The 16,264-nt window shown below is 41.8% G+C and overlaps 1 protein-coding gene across 1 annotated transcript in view; it reads left to right on the top strand.

Annotated features, from left to right (window-relative positions):
• Positions 1-10,272, top strand: part of BCL9L (BCL9 like) — a 188,173-nt gene extending 177,901 nt beyond the window's left edge. Inside the window, exon 8 of the mRNA XM_053691308.1 lies at positions 1,619-10,272. Within this exon, the coding sequence (XP_053547283.1) occupies positions 1,619-2,463 (845 nt within the window). The 3' untranslated portion in view covers positions 2,464-10,272. The remainder of the gene's footprint in view (positions 1-1,618) is intronic.
• The last annotated feature ends 5,992 nt before the right edge of the window (positions 10,273-16,264 follow it).

Consider the following 16,264-nt stretch of genomic DNA (forward strand, 5'->3'; position numbering starts at 1 on the left):
ACCCAACATTAACTTACACCTACAAGAGAAGAGAGACACCACGCACTGAGCAAAATATTTCAGTGGAAACCTGGTACTAAAATGGAGCCGTAAACTACTTTTAGCTGTTGGCAAATTCTGTATCTTACGATTCCATTTTCTTAGTATGCAGTCGGCATTTATCGATGTCTGGCGGACATGATCGCTACAGAGGATCATGCCGGGCCAGACAAAAATAAATCGGCCCCAATGTGTATCTCCTGGTGCTGTATTGTAAGTTGAATACACTTTTCTTGCTAACCCTGTTTATACTTGACTGCGAAAGAGGAAGTATCCTATTGGGTGTTCTCATGGCAACTTTGTTTTAAGTGACATGGGATTTCATTTTGCCTCTTTATATAGACATTTGTCACTTCATGGTTGAAGATGGATGATGTAAGCTTATTTCAGTGTTTTTTTCACCATGATATAATTGGTTTAACTGTCTAGCACAGCTTGCATGGTATATTGTTTATATATATATATATATATATATATATATATATATTTTTTTTTTTTAAAAGATACTTTATATTGGCACCATTATTTTCACATTAAGAGTATAGGCAAAAGTGCTTTATATAAAGTCACTTTTTTTGTACCTGTCTTATTAACCCTTTGAGTGCTAAGCACTTTCCCTCTTGGGTGCTAAGCTGTTTAAAGGATTTTTTTATTTATTGAAATATTTTTTTTTTTTTTAACTTTTTTTTTCCCCCCCAGATCCCCAAGACTTACACTGTTAGAAAGGTTAGGCGATTACCTACCTTTCCAATGGTGGGTCTTGGGGGTCTGTAGCTGCTTAGATGCCTGGGATACAGGCTTCTAGGCAGCATGCCCCCTTTTCCTATACTTAACATTGTTATTTTTAAATAAAGTTGCACGGTTACATCATCACGTCATTGCGCGTGGCGTCACCACGCAGAACGTGAAGCCCCGGCGATGCCTGTCACTATACAGGCCCAATCGCTGGGGTAGGAGCGAGTGAGAGCCCCCAGATCTCCCTCAAGGTGGGAGAGTGCTAGCGACTCTGAGCCGTTGTTAGCTCCTGAGTGGGAAACTCTGCGACGGCTCAGAGCCGTCGTTAGCACTGAAAGGGTTAAATAATTTACATTTAGCACTCTAGTACTTAGGGAACCTTTTGCCCTCATGATTTCTTGAGCATTTGGCTGATTATCTAAACAGTTTCCCTTTACCCCTCATATAGGGGTTTAGGCATTAAGTTTCACCTAAAACCTTAAGGCAGTGGTAGGGTGAAGGTGGAGAGTTTGTGGGTTAAGAAAAAACACCAGTAGTGTCTTACTGTATCTGGTGACTGGTTGCTAGCATTAAACAGACGGGTGATACAAAAAATAAAGTATGATTACAGTAGGCAGCCTGTCCAGCAGCAAGATGTAAGGTCAGAGAATGCCTCACCTCTTACCTTAAGAGTCTTATCATTTATAGTGAATATGTGAATAGTGTGAAATTAAATTAAAATTAAATTGATGCCGTCTGACCTGTAACAGAGGTCATTTTAACACATGCAAGTGGAGAAAGAATACTTTCTATGCAATGTAAACTGCCTAACAGCATTTAATAGGTTGTTTTACTGTATTTTCAGGTCCTAGGATGCCACCCATCTCTATGCACTTTAACCTGTCCCCTTCACAGAACTCCATCCTTTCTGGACAGCCATCTCTTTCTCATGACCCTCTTTCCTCTCTCCTCAAATCACCTGGCTCCTCAATGCATCCCTCTGATGGACTTCAGAACCGCCTAATGATTAACCATATGATCCAGGATCCTTCCTGTCCAGGTCCAGGAACTCAAATGATGTCTTCCAACCAGCTAGTCTTCCCAACAGACTTGCAGCCAGGGCTACAACACAACTCTTCCATGTCACAAGGAGGAGGTTCCTTTCAACAGCATTTTTTTGATGATATGCCCACACAGACTCGTCTACCTCCAAGACCGACCGAGACCTATGGCCCAGGATTGTCAATTCTTAGTGATCCAAATCTTGGTGGGGTCATTAGGCCGTCAGCCAGTGGTATCCCAGAGTTTGATCTTTCTCGGATCATGCCCTCAGAAAAGCCCAGCAGTACTCTTCAGTATTTTCCCAAGGCAGGTATCGAAAATGCAAAACCACATTCAACCAACATGCACCTATTAGGCCTGCAGAATATGATGATGGATCAGCATCAGGGTCGTCTTCCTCGGTCACAAAGATCCTTGCCTGCAATAGATAGATCACAGATTTTGTCCCCATCTCAAATATTACAAGAGAACATCATGCTCATGAAACAGCGTAGTATGTCAGGGGAAGTGTACTCTCAGAACAGCCGTGTACTATCTCAACAGGAGCAACTGTATGGGCAGCAAAATATGACAGTTGGGCACCACATGAGACCGCAAAATCTGTCCTTGGACTCTAATATTTCAGGACCCGGACACTTGCCATTCTAACTGAAGGGGCCAGCTCCAACCTCCACTTGCAATCCTTTTATTTCTTTTGCTTAACCCTCTGATCAGCATCTCAGCAAGGTGTGTTTTATTTAGGAATCAAATTACTTTCCCATGCACCAATTTTAAATTCCTCTTTCCTGATACTAAAACAGACCATTTTATGTTGACCGTTCTACCTGACACATCTGGCAGTATCCGACAACCATCACCTTACAGTTCCAGTTTACATTAGTATATTATTATTTTTTTCCGCCTGGCACAGACAGGCACTCATAATCAGAATCTGCTTCTGCCACCTCTCCCTGCACCAAAGGCCTAGTAATTGCTCACCATTATTTGCTAACAAATACTGCTATTCTCTCCTTCCTATTCTTGGTACAGCTGCTCCTGCTAGGCTCTACCAACAATGACAGTTGTTTCACCAGTTTTGTTCTTTACATCTAGCGATTTATATTCATTTTCACTCTGTTCTCTATTGTTTCCATGCTTAGGTTTTTTTTGTGTTTTTTTTTTTTTTTGCATGACCATATCTTTTCATCTTTCATTAAAACCAAATTCTCAAAAACTCATCTGCATCAGGGACGTGCAGGCAGGGAAGGCAGATATTCACCTGTCATGAAAAGAAAATAATGTTAAAATAAAATTAAAAAAACTTACCAAATTTTCTGACCTTAGCTGCAAATACATGGAGAGAGACAGCCCTTCGATTGCGCAACAACATAGGTGATGTATGGAGTGTGTACCTGAGTCTTTTTATGTAAGTGTCTGTGAGTGTTTTTGAGTCTTTGAATGTGTGTGTGTGTGTGTCTCAGGAGGGTTTCTGTGTGTCTGAGTTTTATTTGTGTGTGTGTGTGAGTATTTCTGAATGTCTGTTAGTGAGTACATGTTTCTGTGTGTCTCTGTATTTCTGTGAGTGTGTGTGCTTTTTAATGTCTTTGTTTCTTTCTAATGACACAGTGAGTCCACGGATCATCATAATTACTGTTAGGAATATCACTCCTGACCAGCAGGAGGAGGCAAAGAGCACCACAGCAAAGCTGTTAAAAACCACTCCCTTACCCACAATCCTTAGTCATTCTCTTTGCCTGTATCAGTTGCAAGGAGGTGGTAAAGTTAGGTGTCTGACAGAATTTGTTCAATCAAGAGTTTATTTTCAAAGCAGAACTGGCTGTCCCGATCTTTGCTGGGGTTTAGCCGTTGTCCATGTCAGTCTCTTCAGTAGAGCAGTGGTGGCTTTTAAGCAACTGGGAATTTGTGGGGTATAATCCCTGCTGCGTCTCCCAAACAGTTATTGCTGCCCTATCTTGAAAGCATGAGTAAGTTTATTCAGTCTTTCTTTTTTCCACAGGTCCATGTGAGGAAGGAGACCATCTCAAACCGAGTGAGCTGTCCTGCTGCCAGGCAGATCTACATTGAGGTAAGTGCTGGATTTAAATTCTGATAGAAGAAAGGAAATTTAAGGCACTTTAACATTTCTGTTTGGGACATTTATACATTTGATCCTATTATGGGTTAATGGGATGTGTAGGCTCAGTAGTGTTTTGTGTCCGGTGTGTTCCGGACAGGATACTCCAGTTAAATCTTGATGATTTTTTTTCGTTTTCCTGTTTTTATTACCCCTCTTAAGTTCCTGAATTGAACAGTTAAATTTAATTGTTCATGTCAGGAGACCATTAGAGCGATATGGCGCCTTTCCTAAGGGGCTGCGTGGAGGTGTTTGTGTAACATTCTAAGCACACATTGGGGTTAACTTTGTATTTTGTTACTCCGCTTTTAGAAGCGTTTTCAAGAGGCTGCACGATGGTGCCACTGTCCTGCTGGGGTCAGTCATCTGCAGGAATTTCTTCACAAGGTTCGGAAAGCATTTTAGAGACATTTTATGGACGGAGTGAAGCCCCAGTACGTTCTGTCTGTTGGTCACGCCTTCATTGCTTTTTCGGAACGGCGCCATTTTAGAGGAGCTGGGCATATATCTGTAACTCCATCTCGTTCTCCAGAGTGTGAATGGAACAGAGTTGTGGTTCTGTCTCCCTTGTATAGTTAAGGCATATGGATACTATATCATATATCTAGATGCTTTCTTGGAGTATAGTAGAATCTCTCCAATTTGGATGTATGCGTTACTTAGGGCAGGCTGTTATAGGAGTATGTTTATACCCTAGTTCTTGTGTGTTTTAGTATTCTCATTTTAACATTCAGATAGTTTATATCACTTTCTAGTTTTCTGTGATATAGTCATAGGATATGATGATAGGTTAATATGTTTCCTTTGCAAATAAAGATAGTATGGGAAACATTGGTTTATTCTATCATCTGTTCCTTTGGAGATATAAATTAAAAAGGAACATTTATAATATATGTGTTACTTTTTAGGAATATAAATATAATTGAGGAAAGTTAGATGTTTTTAGATGTTTGTGTCACCTTGTCAGTTGAACTTGGAATGGTACTATTTTATATGAGCCTTATGTCTCCTAGGATTATGCCGTTTAGGTAATGCCACAGCTCTATCCTTTTATGTCCCAAGCCTTTTTGGCGTCACATGCAGTGCCCTGCGGTTTCTCTGAATCTCCAGGAGGAGTATGTTTGCTTCCAGATTTTTGCAACTCCGGTATATTGGGATATCTTTTTTTTTTTTTTTTTTTGGTCTGGTTTTTCTTTTTTCAGATTGTGAGGTTTCTGTTCCATTTTTTTACTACGCTAGTTGTGAGGAGTTTTCGCCGGTAGGTTTCTGAAGGTGAATACTCAGATTTCGACAGTTTAATTCCTTCATCATCATATCATTCAGATGTATGCTTTATCACCTCGTGTATTTTTAAAGGAGGTTTTGGCTACTCGGACGACATCGATTCCTTTTCGTTGTCAACCTTTGAAAGTTTTCTGAAGTTTATCAGTTATGTTCCTTCCTATGAGGAAGTGTTTCCAGACATGTCTTGGATACAGAAAATGTCCTTTCTGGGATTTTCCTGTTTTTCTAATGCACAGTGTCCTGAGTAGAAGGGAGTTTTTTCAACTAGGATCATAGAACTCTGTTCCCTATGTGGGTAGCTGCTCCCTAAGGATCTATGGATACGTAGCTCTGGTTTCTATTGTTCATTTAGAACAATGTCTTGTCTTATTAGTCTTTATGTGCTAGCCCACTGGGCATTGGGGCTGACATTTTGGTCAGCTGAGTAGCCTTTCCTGTAACTTAGGGGTATGGTTAGGCTTAGAGTTATGCAGTGGCATTTTCAATTTTTTATGTTTCCTCCTAATCCACACTTCTAGCGTTTCCTTTTCAAGGATGAGACCTTGTTTGGATTCTGTCTGGCAGAATTAGCCTCTGTCTGTATGGGGTTTTTCTTGCACACATCAGGAGAGTAAGACTAAGGGGAAAGTTTTTTCCTTTTTTCCTCTTTATGCAGTGTCTGTCCTGTTTTTGGAGTCCAATCTAAGTTTCCCTCCAAAGGGCAGATTTCTCCTTTTCAGTATCTGCATTCCAGGTAGGATGAGAGACTTTGTTTGAAAGCCTTTCTCTCTGCGGGTGATAGTTCCAGTCTGGGAACGGGATCTATGTTTTTACCTCGTTTCCTTAGGTTCTGACCTTCAATGTAGTATTTATTTTTTTGCTTCCAGAGGGCCTATTCAGTCTACTCATAGACCTGAAGGATGTGTATTTATTGTCCCTGTGATCGGGATCTTCTCAAGTGAGGACTTTTGGTCCTGGGGTAGTGCAAGGGTGTTTTTCTGGACAATATAGGTTCAGGTGTCGTCCTTCCTTTGAATAAGCTCTCTTTCAAGAGATCTTGTCCAATCTACTTTTCCATGGAGGGGAATTGTGTCTGGGGGAGAGCTCCCTTGTTCCATTTTTAAGGGTGTTTTTTTTTGGGACCTTTTTTTGGTCTCTATCTTGAAGTTTTTCTAACAGAGGTTAGACAATCAAGGATTTTTCCCTCCCCGCAGTATCCTGTCCGACCAACAGCAAGGGCTACTGGTACAGTAAATAGAGCTATCTTGCTACCAGAGGTGGGAGTTTGGATCTAACTGCAGTTGGTTTTTCCTTCAGTTTTTTTCGGTAGAAGGGAATTGATCTGATGATTCAGTGGTCATCATTCCTTGTTGCTATTTTTATATGGGGAGATCTGTCTCAGAGGATAGATTTAGATCAGTCGACTAGAGACTTTCTCCCGTAGTGGTTTTTCAGGAGTATCTGTCTCAGGGCGTGTGTTTCTTGAGACATTCCTGGGTTGTGTGACCACGGACGTCAACCTGCTGAGCTGGGAAGCAGTCTGGTAATTGCTTTTAGGTGCTGGGAGGATGCACTAGAAGTGTCTGCTTTCCTTCTTATTATATTGGATTGGAGAGTAATTTTCAATGCTCTGAATTGGTCTTGGTCGTCCTTAGTTTGGTTCTATTTGGATGATATCACCTGTATGGTTTTCTTTATTCTCCAGGAAGGAACTAGGCGTTCCTTAGCTATGTAGGAGGTGACTGGAGTGGGTTCTGATGGCGTCTCCACTAAATGTCAAGCTTCTAGGGTACGGTTCTAGGTCCAGGGATCCTCAGACCGTCCTGATAGATGCTTTGGCGGTCCGTTGGGATTTCAGACTTTTTTACCTGGTTTATTTGTTTGCTCTCTTCCAAGAGTCATTGCTTGTATCACTTTGTAGCGAGTGTTGGTGTTTCTACTAGCCCCTGCGTGGCCTTGCAGGGTCTGGTGTACAGACCTAGGGGAGATGTTGTCTCTCTCCCATCTTGGAGGCTGCCTCTGAGGAATAACCTTCTGAATCAGGGTCTCTTCCTTCTTCCAGGTCTTTTTCTTTTATGCTTGGAGATTGAAGGCTTAGTTCTTCTAAACATGTTTTTTTTCTGAAGTTGGTCATTGAGCCTATGGTTCGAGTTCTCAGAACAGTTTTTAGAAGGATGATCATAAATATCCTTTTTGAGTGTGAGTCCATGGATGTCTCCTGGAATAGTCCGGATTCCTTTCATTTTCTCCGTTCTCCGGGAGGGTCTGGAGAAGGGTTTGTCAGCAATTTTGGAGTTTTGGTTGCATTGTCTATTTTGCCACATAGCGTCTGGCGGTCATTCCAGCTGGGCAATTTATCAGGCTCTGGTCAGTATTAGGCCTGTGTTTAAGTTGGTTACTTTTGGGGTCTTAACCTGGTTCTTAAGGTTTTGCAGCAGGCTCCCTTTGAACCAATGCATTCTTCAATTTCTTGGAAGGTTTGTTTCTTGTTGATTTTTCTTCTGCTAGGAGAGTATCAGAACTCTCAGCTTTGCAGTGTGACTTCTCTTGTCTTTTGGGATAATAAGGTGGGGTTTCGTATTAAGTAGGTTTTCTTTCCTTAAGGATGTTTCGGACAGGAATTTTATTCAGGAAATTATTGTTCCTTCTCTATGTCCTAATCCTTCTTCTCATTTGGATCGTTTGTTACACATTTCTGGATGTTGTGAGTGATTTGAGATTCTTCTTGCAGGAGACTGAGGTTTTTCGCCGGTATTCTGTCTCTTTTGTTTGTTTCTCTGGGATACACAAGGATCAGAAAGCTTGAGAAGTATTCTTAATTTGTTTTATGAGACTGCTGGACTGCAGCTTCCTGAGAGACTTACAGCTCATTATCCGAGGGCTGTTTCTTCTTCTTGGGCTTCCTAAAATGGAGTTTCTGTGGAACAGATTTGTAAGACTGCCACTTGGTCATCTTTACATACTTTTTCTAAAAATGTTATGTTTTGATACTTTTGCTTCGGTTGAGGCTTCTTTTGGGAGAGAAGTTCTTCAAGCAGTGGTGCCTTCTGTTTAGGTTTACTGTTTTGTCCCTCCCTTATCATCCGTGTCCTCTGGCTTGGGTATTGGTTCCCAACAGTAATTATGATGATCCGTGGACTCACCGTGTCATTAGAAAGAAAACATAATTTATGCTTACCTGATATATGTATTTATTTCTTGACACGGTGTGTTTTTTCATAAACCTCAGGCACCTCTGCAACTTATATTACTTCCTTTCTCCTTTCCTTTTGGTTGAATGACTGGGGATTTTGGGTAAGGGAGTGGTTTTTAACAGCTTTGCTGTGGTGCTTTTTGCCGCCTCCTGCTGGTCAGGAGTGATATTCCTAACAGTAATTATGATGATCCGTGGACTCACCATGTCAAGAAATAAATTTATCAGGTAAGCATAAATTATGTTTTTTTGTGAGTGTTTCTGCAGACTTTTCAATACCCAACAATTGCACCTCTATTGGGTTCACGTGTGTTTATCTGGTGGCTCTGATACTAGCCAGTGCCTCACCAGCCACTGACCTGCATGGAGTGAAACCATTTTGCAGACTTCAAAGGGGTAGACCTTGTTGCATTCTAGGAGAAGAAGGGCTAACTCTGGATGTCTCAGCTAGCTTTGATCTGCCTCCCACAAAAAAATAATGATGCTGTCTCTAATGCAGAATCTCATAGGGAAGAGAGTGAAGTTATCATGGGAACAACCAGCAATTCTAAGATTTATTTTAAGCAAATACAAATTAAACTGCAGTGTCTTTAGTGTATTTTTGCTTCTAGTAATAAGTTCAGTATGTATTTAAAGACAACCTTACCAGCATACTGTTTGCCCAAGGAACCCCCTGTCCAGCCCACTAACTGAGACGTGTGAGTCATTTTACATTGATACAATACAAACATCAATTTTAGGGCTAGATTACAAGTGGAGCGCTATTTTTAACGTGTGCCTGTAAAAAAATCAAATTTGCCCGTTTACCGGCACATGTTAAATAACCAGCCAATACAAGTGGCTGGTTAATAATCCCACAAGCTTGCGGGGCATTTTGCGCCAACCGCAATTAACAAGAGGTCAGACATCTGATTAATAAATAAAAAGTTGCCTCCCAAATAAAGTGGACAGTTCCTTAAAATAAAGAAAAAATATAAGAATTTGTATTTATTTTTGTAAAAAAAAAAAAAAAAACTGCATGAAGCAGTTATAAGGGGTTAGATGGCACTGAAATTGCCTTTACATAGAGGTGAATGGGAGACTGTTTATATGCTTATATACATGTATATTCATGTGTTAATGTGTACTTTTAATCTGATTTTTAAACTGCTTATTTGATTGAGCACTATATTGTTATGTACATGCCTTCACCTACAGACGTATAGGGAACCATCTATAGCAAGATACACAATCCTCAAGGTAACATTTCCCTTTCTAGAATTCTGTGAAGAATCTTGTAGTGCTGATAGAATTTTTAGATAATCTCTCTCGAGTGGGGAGCTTTTGAGAATTGAACCATTTATACCAACTCCATCTTTCCATCTTGTTTTTAAGTACTCTGTATTCTCGACTGCCAACATCTGTGACTTTTTTAACTTACGATTAAGCTTCCCCTTCCCAGCATTTCTTTGCTTATTATGGTTGGTTTATTACACCCCCTTCTTGCCATTTTTTTTACCACTGTTACCCTCTAATCTCGGTTTCCCACATGTTTTTCCTGCCTCTGATCTCTGTTCCAGTCTGTTAAAAGAGCTGTGGAATTTCACGTTCACAAGCAATAAAATCTACTGGCGAACTAAATTTAAACATGAATAATGGTTTCTCATATTTTTGCATATAGAAAACCAATTGCTAGTTGAGTTTCAATCCATCACAACAATCAACAATTTTCTTTAAACCTTTGGAGCTAACTTGACCTTACATTCATGATAATCCATTTGTCCTGTTTCATAAATCTTTTATTGGCTTTCCGTGCATTTTTTTAAATTAGGAAACATGTTGAGACATAAAATATGATGATCTGTATGTTTTTATCATGAATTTAATTAAAAGGATATTAAACACAAAACTGAATGCCCCATAAATTATACACAATGAATAAAAACTGTAATGCATTTTTATTATTTATTTCTCCAACATAGGTGTGTCCGGTCCACGGCGTCATCCTTACTTGTGGGATATTCTCTTCCCCAACAGGAAATGGCAAAGAGCCCAGCAAAGCTGGTCACATGATCCCTCCTAGGCTCCGCCTACCCTAGTCATTCTCTTTGCCGATGTACAGGCAACATCTCCACGGAGATGGCTTAGAGTTTTTTAGTGTTTAACTGTAGTTTTTATTATTCAATCAAGAGTTTGTTATTTTGAAATAGTGCTGGTATGTACTATTTACTCAGAAACAGAAAAGAGATGAAGATTTCTGTTTGTATGAGGAAAATGATTTTAGCAACCGTCACTAAAATCCATGGCTGTTCCACACAGGACTGTTGAGAGCAATTAACTTCAGTTGGGGGAACAGTGAGCAGTCTCTTGCTGCTTGAGGTATGACACATTCTAACAAGACGATGTAATGCTGGAAGCTGTCATTTTCCCTATGGGATCCGGTAAGCCATGTTTATTACGATCGTAAATAAGGGCTTCTAAAAGGGCTTATTAAGACTGTAGACTTTTTTTGGGCTAAATCGATTGATTATTAACACATATTTAGCCTTGAGGAATCATTTTATCTGGGTATTTTGATATAATAATATCGGCAGGCACTGTTTTAGACACCTTATTCTTTAGGGGCTTTCCCAAAGCATAGGCAGAGCCTCATTTTCGCGCCGGTGTTGCGCACTTGTTTTTGAGAGGCATGGCATGCAGTCGCATGTGAGAGGAGCTCTGATACTTAGAAAAGACTTTCTGAAGGCGTCATTTGGTATCGTATTCCCCTTGGGGCTTGGTTGGGTCTCAGCAAATTTGGTGTGCAATACTTTTAAGGCTTTAAGACACTGTGGTGAAAATTTGGTGAATTTTGAACAATTCCTTCATGTTTTTTCGCATTTGCAGTAATAAAGTGAGTTCAGTTTAAAATTTAAAGTGACAGTAACGGTTTTATTTTAAAACGTTTTTTGTACTTTGTTATCAAGTTTATGCCTGTTTAACATGTCTGAACTACCAGATAGACTGTGTTCTGAATGTGGGGAAGCCAGAATTCCTATTCATTTAAATAAATGTGATTTATGTGACAATGACAATGATGCCCAAGATGATTCCTCAAGTGAGGGGAGTAAGCATGGTACTGCATCATTCCCTCCTTCGTCTACACGAGTCTTGCCCACTCAGGAGGCCCCTAGTACATCTAGCGCGCCAATACTCCTTACTATGCAACAATTAACGGCTGTAATGGATAATTCTGTCAAAAACATTTTAGCCAAAATGAACACTTATCAGCGTAAGCGCGACTGCTCTGTTTTAGATACTGAAGAGCATGACGACGCTGATATTAATATTTCTGAAGGGCCCCTAACTCAGTCTGATGGGGCCAGGGAGGTTTTGTCTGAGGGAGAAATTACTGATTCAGGGAACATTTCTCAACAAGCTGAACCTGATGTGATTGCATTTAAATTTAAGTTGGAACATCTCCGCATTCTGCTTAAGGAGGTATTATCCACTCTGGATGATTGTGACAAGTTGGTCATCCCAGAGAAACTATGTAAAATGGACAAGTTCCTAGAGGTGCCGGGGCTCCCAGAAGCTTTTCCTATACCCAAGCGGGTGGCGGACATTGTTGATAAAGAATGGGAAAGGCCCGGTATTCCTTTCGTCCCTCCCCCCATATTTAAAAAATTGTTTCCTATGGTCGACCCCAGAAAGGACTTATGGCAGACAGTCCCCAAGGTCGAGGGAGCGGTTTCCACTTTAAACAAACGCACCACTATACCCATAGAGGATAGTTGTGCTTTCAAAGATCCTATGGATAAAAAATTAGAAGGTTTGCTTAAAAAGATGTTTGTTCAGCAGGGTTACCTTCTACAACCAATTTCATGCATTGTCCCTGTCGCTACAGCCGCATGTTTCTGGTTCGATGAGCTGATAAAGGCGGTCGATAGCGATTCTCCTCCTTATGAGGAGATTATGGACAGAATCAATGCTCTCAAATTGGCTAATTCTTTCACCCTAGACGCCACTTTGCAATTGGCTAGGTTAGCGGCTAAGAATTCTGGGTTTGCTATTGTGGCGCGCAGAGCGCTTTGGTTGAAATCTTGGTCGGCTGATGCGTCTTCCAAGAACAAGCTACTTAACATTCCTTTCAAGGGGAAAACGCTGTTTGGCCCTGACTTGAAAGAGATTATCTCTGATATCACTGGGGGTAAGGGCCACGCCCTTCCTCAGGATCGGCCTTTCAAGGCAAAAAATAAACCTAATTTTCGTCCCTTTCGTAGAAACGGACCAGCCCAAAGTGCTACGTCCTCTAAGCAAGAGGGTAATACTTCTCAAGCCAAGCCAGCTTGGAGACCAATGCAAGGCTGGAACAAGGGAAAGCAGGCCAAGAAACCTGCCACTGCTACCAAGACAGCATGAAATGTTGGCCCCCGATCCGGGACCGGATCTGGTGGGGGGCAGACTCTCTCTCTTCGCTCAGGCTTGGGCAAGAGATGTTCTGGATCCTTGGGCGCTAGAAATAGTCTCCCAAGGTTATCTTCTGGAATTCAAGGGACTTCCCCCAAGGGGGAGGTTCCACAGGTCTCAGTTGTCTTCAGACCACATAAAAAGACAGGCATTCTTACATTGTGTAGAAGACCTGTTAAAAATGGGAGTGATTCATCCTGTTCCATTAAGAGAACAAGGGATGGGGTTCTACTCCAATCTGTTTATAGTTCCCAAAAAAGAGGGAACGTTCAGACCAATCTTAGATCTCAAGATCTTAAACAAGTTTCTCAAGGTTCCATCGTTCAAGATGGAAACCATTCGAACTATTCTTCCTTCCATCCAGGAAGGTCAATTCATGACCACGGTGGATTTAAAGGATGCGTATCTACATATTCCTATCCACAAGGAACATCATCGGTTCCTGAGGTTCGCATTCCTGGACAAACATTACCAGTTCGTGGCGCTTCCTTTCGGATTAGCCACTGCTCCAAGGATTTTCACAAAGGTACTAGGGTCCCTTCTAGCTGTGCTAAGACCAAGGGGCATTGCTGTAGTACCTTACTTGGACGACATTCTGATTCAAGCGTCGTCCCTTCCTCAAGCAAAGGCTCACACGGACATTGTCCTGGCCTTTCTCAGATCTCACGGATGGAAAGTGAACGTGGAAAAGAGTTCTCTATCTCCGTCAACAAGGGTTCCCTTCTTGGGAACAATAATAGACTCCTTAGAAATGAGGATTTTTCTGACAGAGGCCAGAAAAACAAAACTTCTAGACTCTTGTCGGATACTTCATTCCGTTCCTCTTCCTTCCATAGCTCAGTGCATGGAAGTGATCGGGTTGATGGTAGCGGCAATGGACATAGTTCCTTTTGCACGCATTCATCTAAGACCATTACAACTGTGCATGCTCAGTCAGTGGAATGGGGACTATACAGACTTGTCTCCGAAGATACAAGTAAATCAGAGGACCAGAGACTCACTCCGTTGGTGGCTGTCCCTGGACAACCTGTCACGAGGGATGACATTCCGCAGACCAGAGTGGGTCATTGTCACGACCGACGCCAGTCTGATGGGCTGGGGCGCGGTCTGGGGATCCCTGAAAGCTCAGGGTCTTTGGTCTCGGGAAGAATCTCTTCTACCGATAAATATTCTGGAACTGAGAGCGATATTCAATGCTCTCAAGGCTTGGCCTCAGCTAGCGAGGGCCAAGTTCATACGGTTTCAATCTGACAACTGTTGCGTACATCAACCATCAGGGGGGAACAAGGAGTTCCCTGGCGATGGAAGAAGTGACCAAAATCATTCTATGGGCGGAGTCTCACTCCTGCCACCTGTCTGCTATCCACATCCCAGGAGTGGAAAATTGGGAAGCGGATTTTCTGAGTCGTCAGACATTGCATCCGGGGGAGTGGGAACTCCATCCGGAAATCTTTGCCCAAGTCACTCAGCTGTGGGGCATTCCAGACATGGATCTGATGGCCTCTCGTCAGAACTTCAAAGTTCCTTGCTACGGGTCCAGATCCAGGGATCCCAAGGCGGCTCTAGTGGATGCACTAGTAGCACCTTGGACCTTCAAACTAGCTTATGTGTTCCCGCCGTTTCCTCTCATCCCCAGGCTGGTAGCCAGGATCAATCAGGAGAGGGCGTCGGTGATCTTGATAGCTCCTGCGTGGCCACGCAGGACTTGGTATGCAGATCTGGTGAATATGTCATCGGCTCCACCTTGGAAGCTACCTTTGAGACGAGACCTTCTTGTTCAGGGTCCGTTCGAACATCCGAATCTGGTTTCACTCCAGCTGACTGCTTGGAGATTGAACGCTTGATCTTATCGAAGCGAGGGTTCTCAGATTCTGTTATCGATACTCTTGTTCAGGCCAGAAAGCCTGTAACTAGAAAGATTTACCACAAAATTTGGAAAAAATATATCTGTTGGTGTGAATCTAAAGGATTCCCTTGGGACAAGGTTAAGATTCCTAGGATTCTATCCTTCCTTCAAGAAGGATTGGAAAAAGGATTATCTGCAAGTTCCCTGAAGGGACAGATTTCTGCCTTGTCTGTGTTACTTCACAAAAAGCTGGCCGCTGTGCCAGATGTTCAAGCCTTTGTTCAGGCTCTGGTTAGAATTAAGCCTGTTTACAAACCTTTGACTCCTCCTTGGAGTCTCAATTTAGTTCTTTCAGTTCTTCAGGGGGTTCCGTTTGAACCCTTGCATTCCGTTGATATTAAGTTATTATCTTGGAAAGTTTTGTTTTTAGTTGCAATTTCTTCTGCTAGAAGAGTTTCAGAATTATCTGCTCTGCAGTGTTCTCCTCCTTATCTGGTGTTCCATGCAGATAAGGTGGTTTTACGTACTAAACCTGGTTTTCTTCCAAAAGTTGTTTCTAACAAAAACATTAACCAGGAGATTATCGTACCTTCTCTGTGTCCGAAACCAGTTTCAAAGAAGGAACGTTTGTTGCACAATTTGGATGTTGTTCGCGCTCTAAAATTCTATTTAGATGCTACAAAGGATTTTAGACAAACATCTTCCTTGTTTGTTGTTTATTCCGGTAAAAGGAGAGGTCAAAAAGCAACTTCTACCTCTCTCTCTTTTTGGATTAAAAGCATCATCAGATTGGCTTACGAGACTGCCGGACGGCAGCCTCCCGAAAGAATCACAGCTCATTCCACTAGGGCTGTGGCTTCCACATGGGCCTTCAAGAACGAGGCTTCTGTTGATCAGATATGTAGGGCAGCGACTTGGTCTTCACTGCACACTTTTACCAAATTTTACAAGTTTGATACTTTTGCTTCTTCTGAGGCTATTTTTGGGAGAAAGGTTTTGCAAGCCGTGGTGCCTTCCATTTAGGTGACCTGATTTGCTCCCTCCCTTCATCCGTGTCCTAAAGCTTTGGTATTGGTTCCCACAAGTAAGGATGACGCCGTGGACCGGACACACCTATGTTGGAGAAAACAGAATTTATGTTTACCTGATAAATTACTTTCTCCAACGGTGTGTCCGGTCCACGGCCCGCCCTGGTTTTTTTAAATCAGGTCTGATAATTTATTTTCTTTAACTACAGTCACCACGGTACCATATGGTTTCTCCTATGCAAATATTCCTCCTTAACGTCGGTCGAATGACTGGGGTAGGCGGAGCCTAGGAGGGATCATGTGACCAGCTTTGCTGGGCTCTTTGCCATTTCCTGTTGGGGAAGAGAATATCCCACAAGTAAGGATGACGCCGTGGACCGGACACACCGTTGGAGAAAGTAATTTATCAGGTAAACATAAATTCTGTTTTTTACAACTTTTTTTGTAATTTATATCTGAACATAGTTTTTTCACTGTCCCCAAGAGGCCAGAGTTCATGCACAATCGTTGCTAAATCACTGCAGGAGCTCATTCTAATCTGTTCTTACTTGGCCACAAAGAAGATAAACATACTAAGG

Source organism: Bombina bombina, chromosome 8 (assembly GCF_027579735.1).
Source record: "Bombina bombina isolate aBomBom1 chromosome 8, aBomBom1.pri, whole genome shotgun sequence".
Lineage (NCBI taxonomy): Eukaryota > Metazoa > Chordata > Amphibia > Anura > Bombinatoridae > Bombina > Bombina bombina.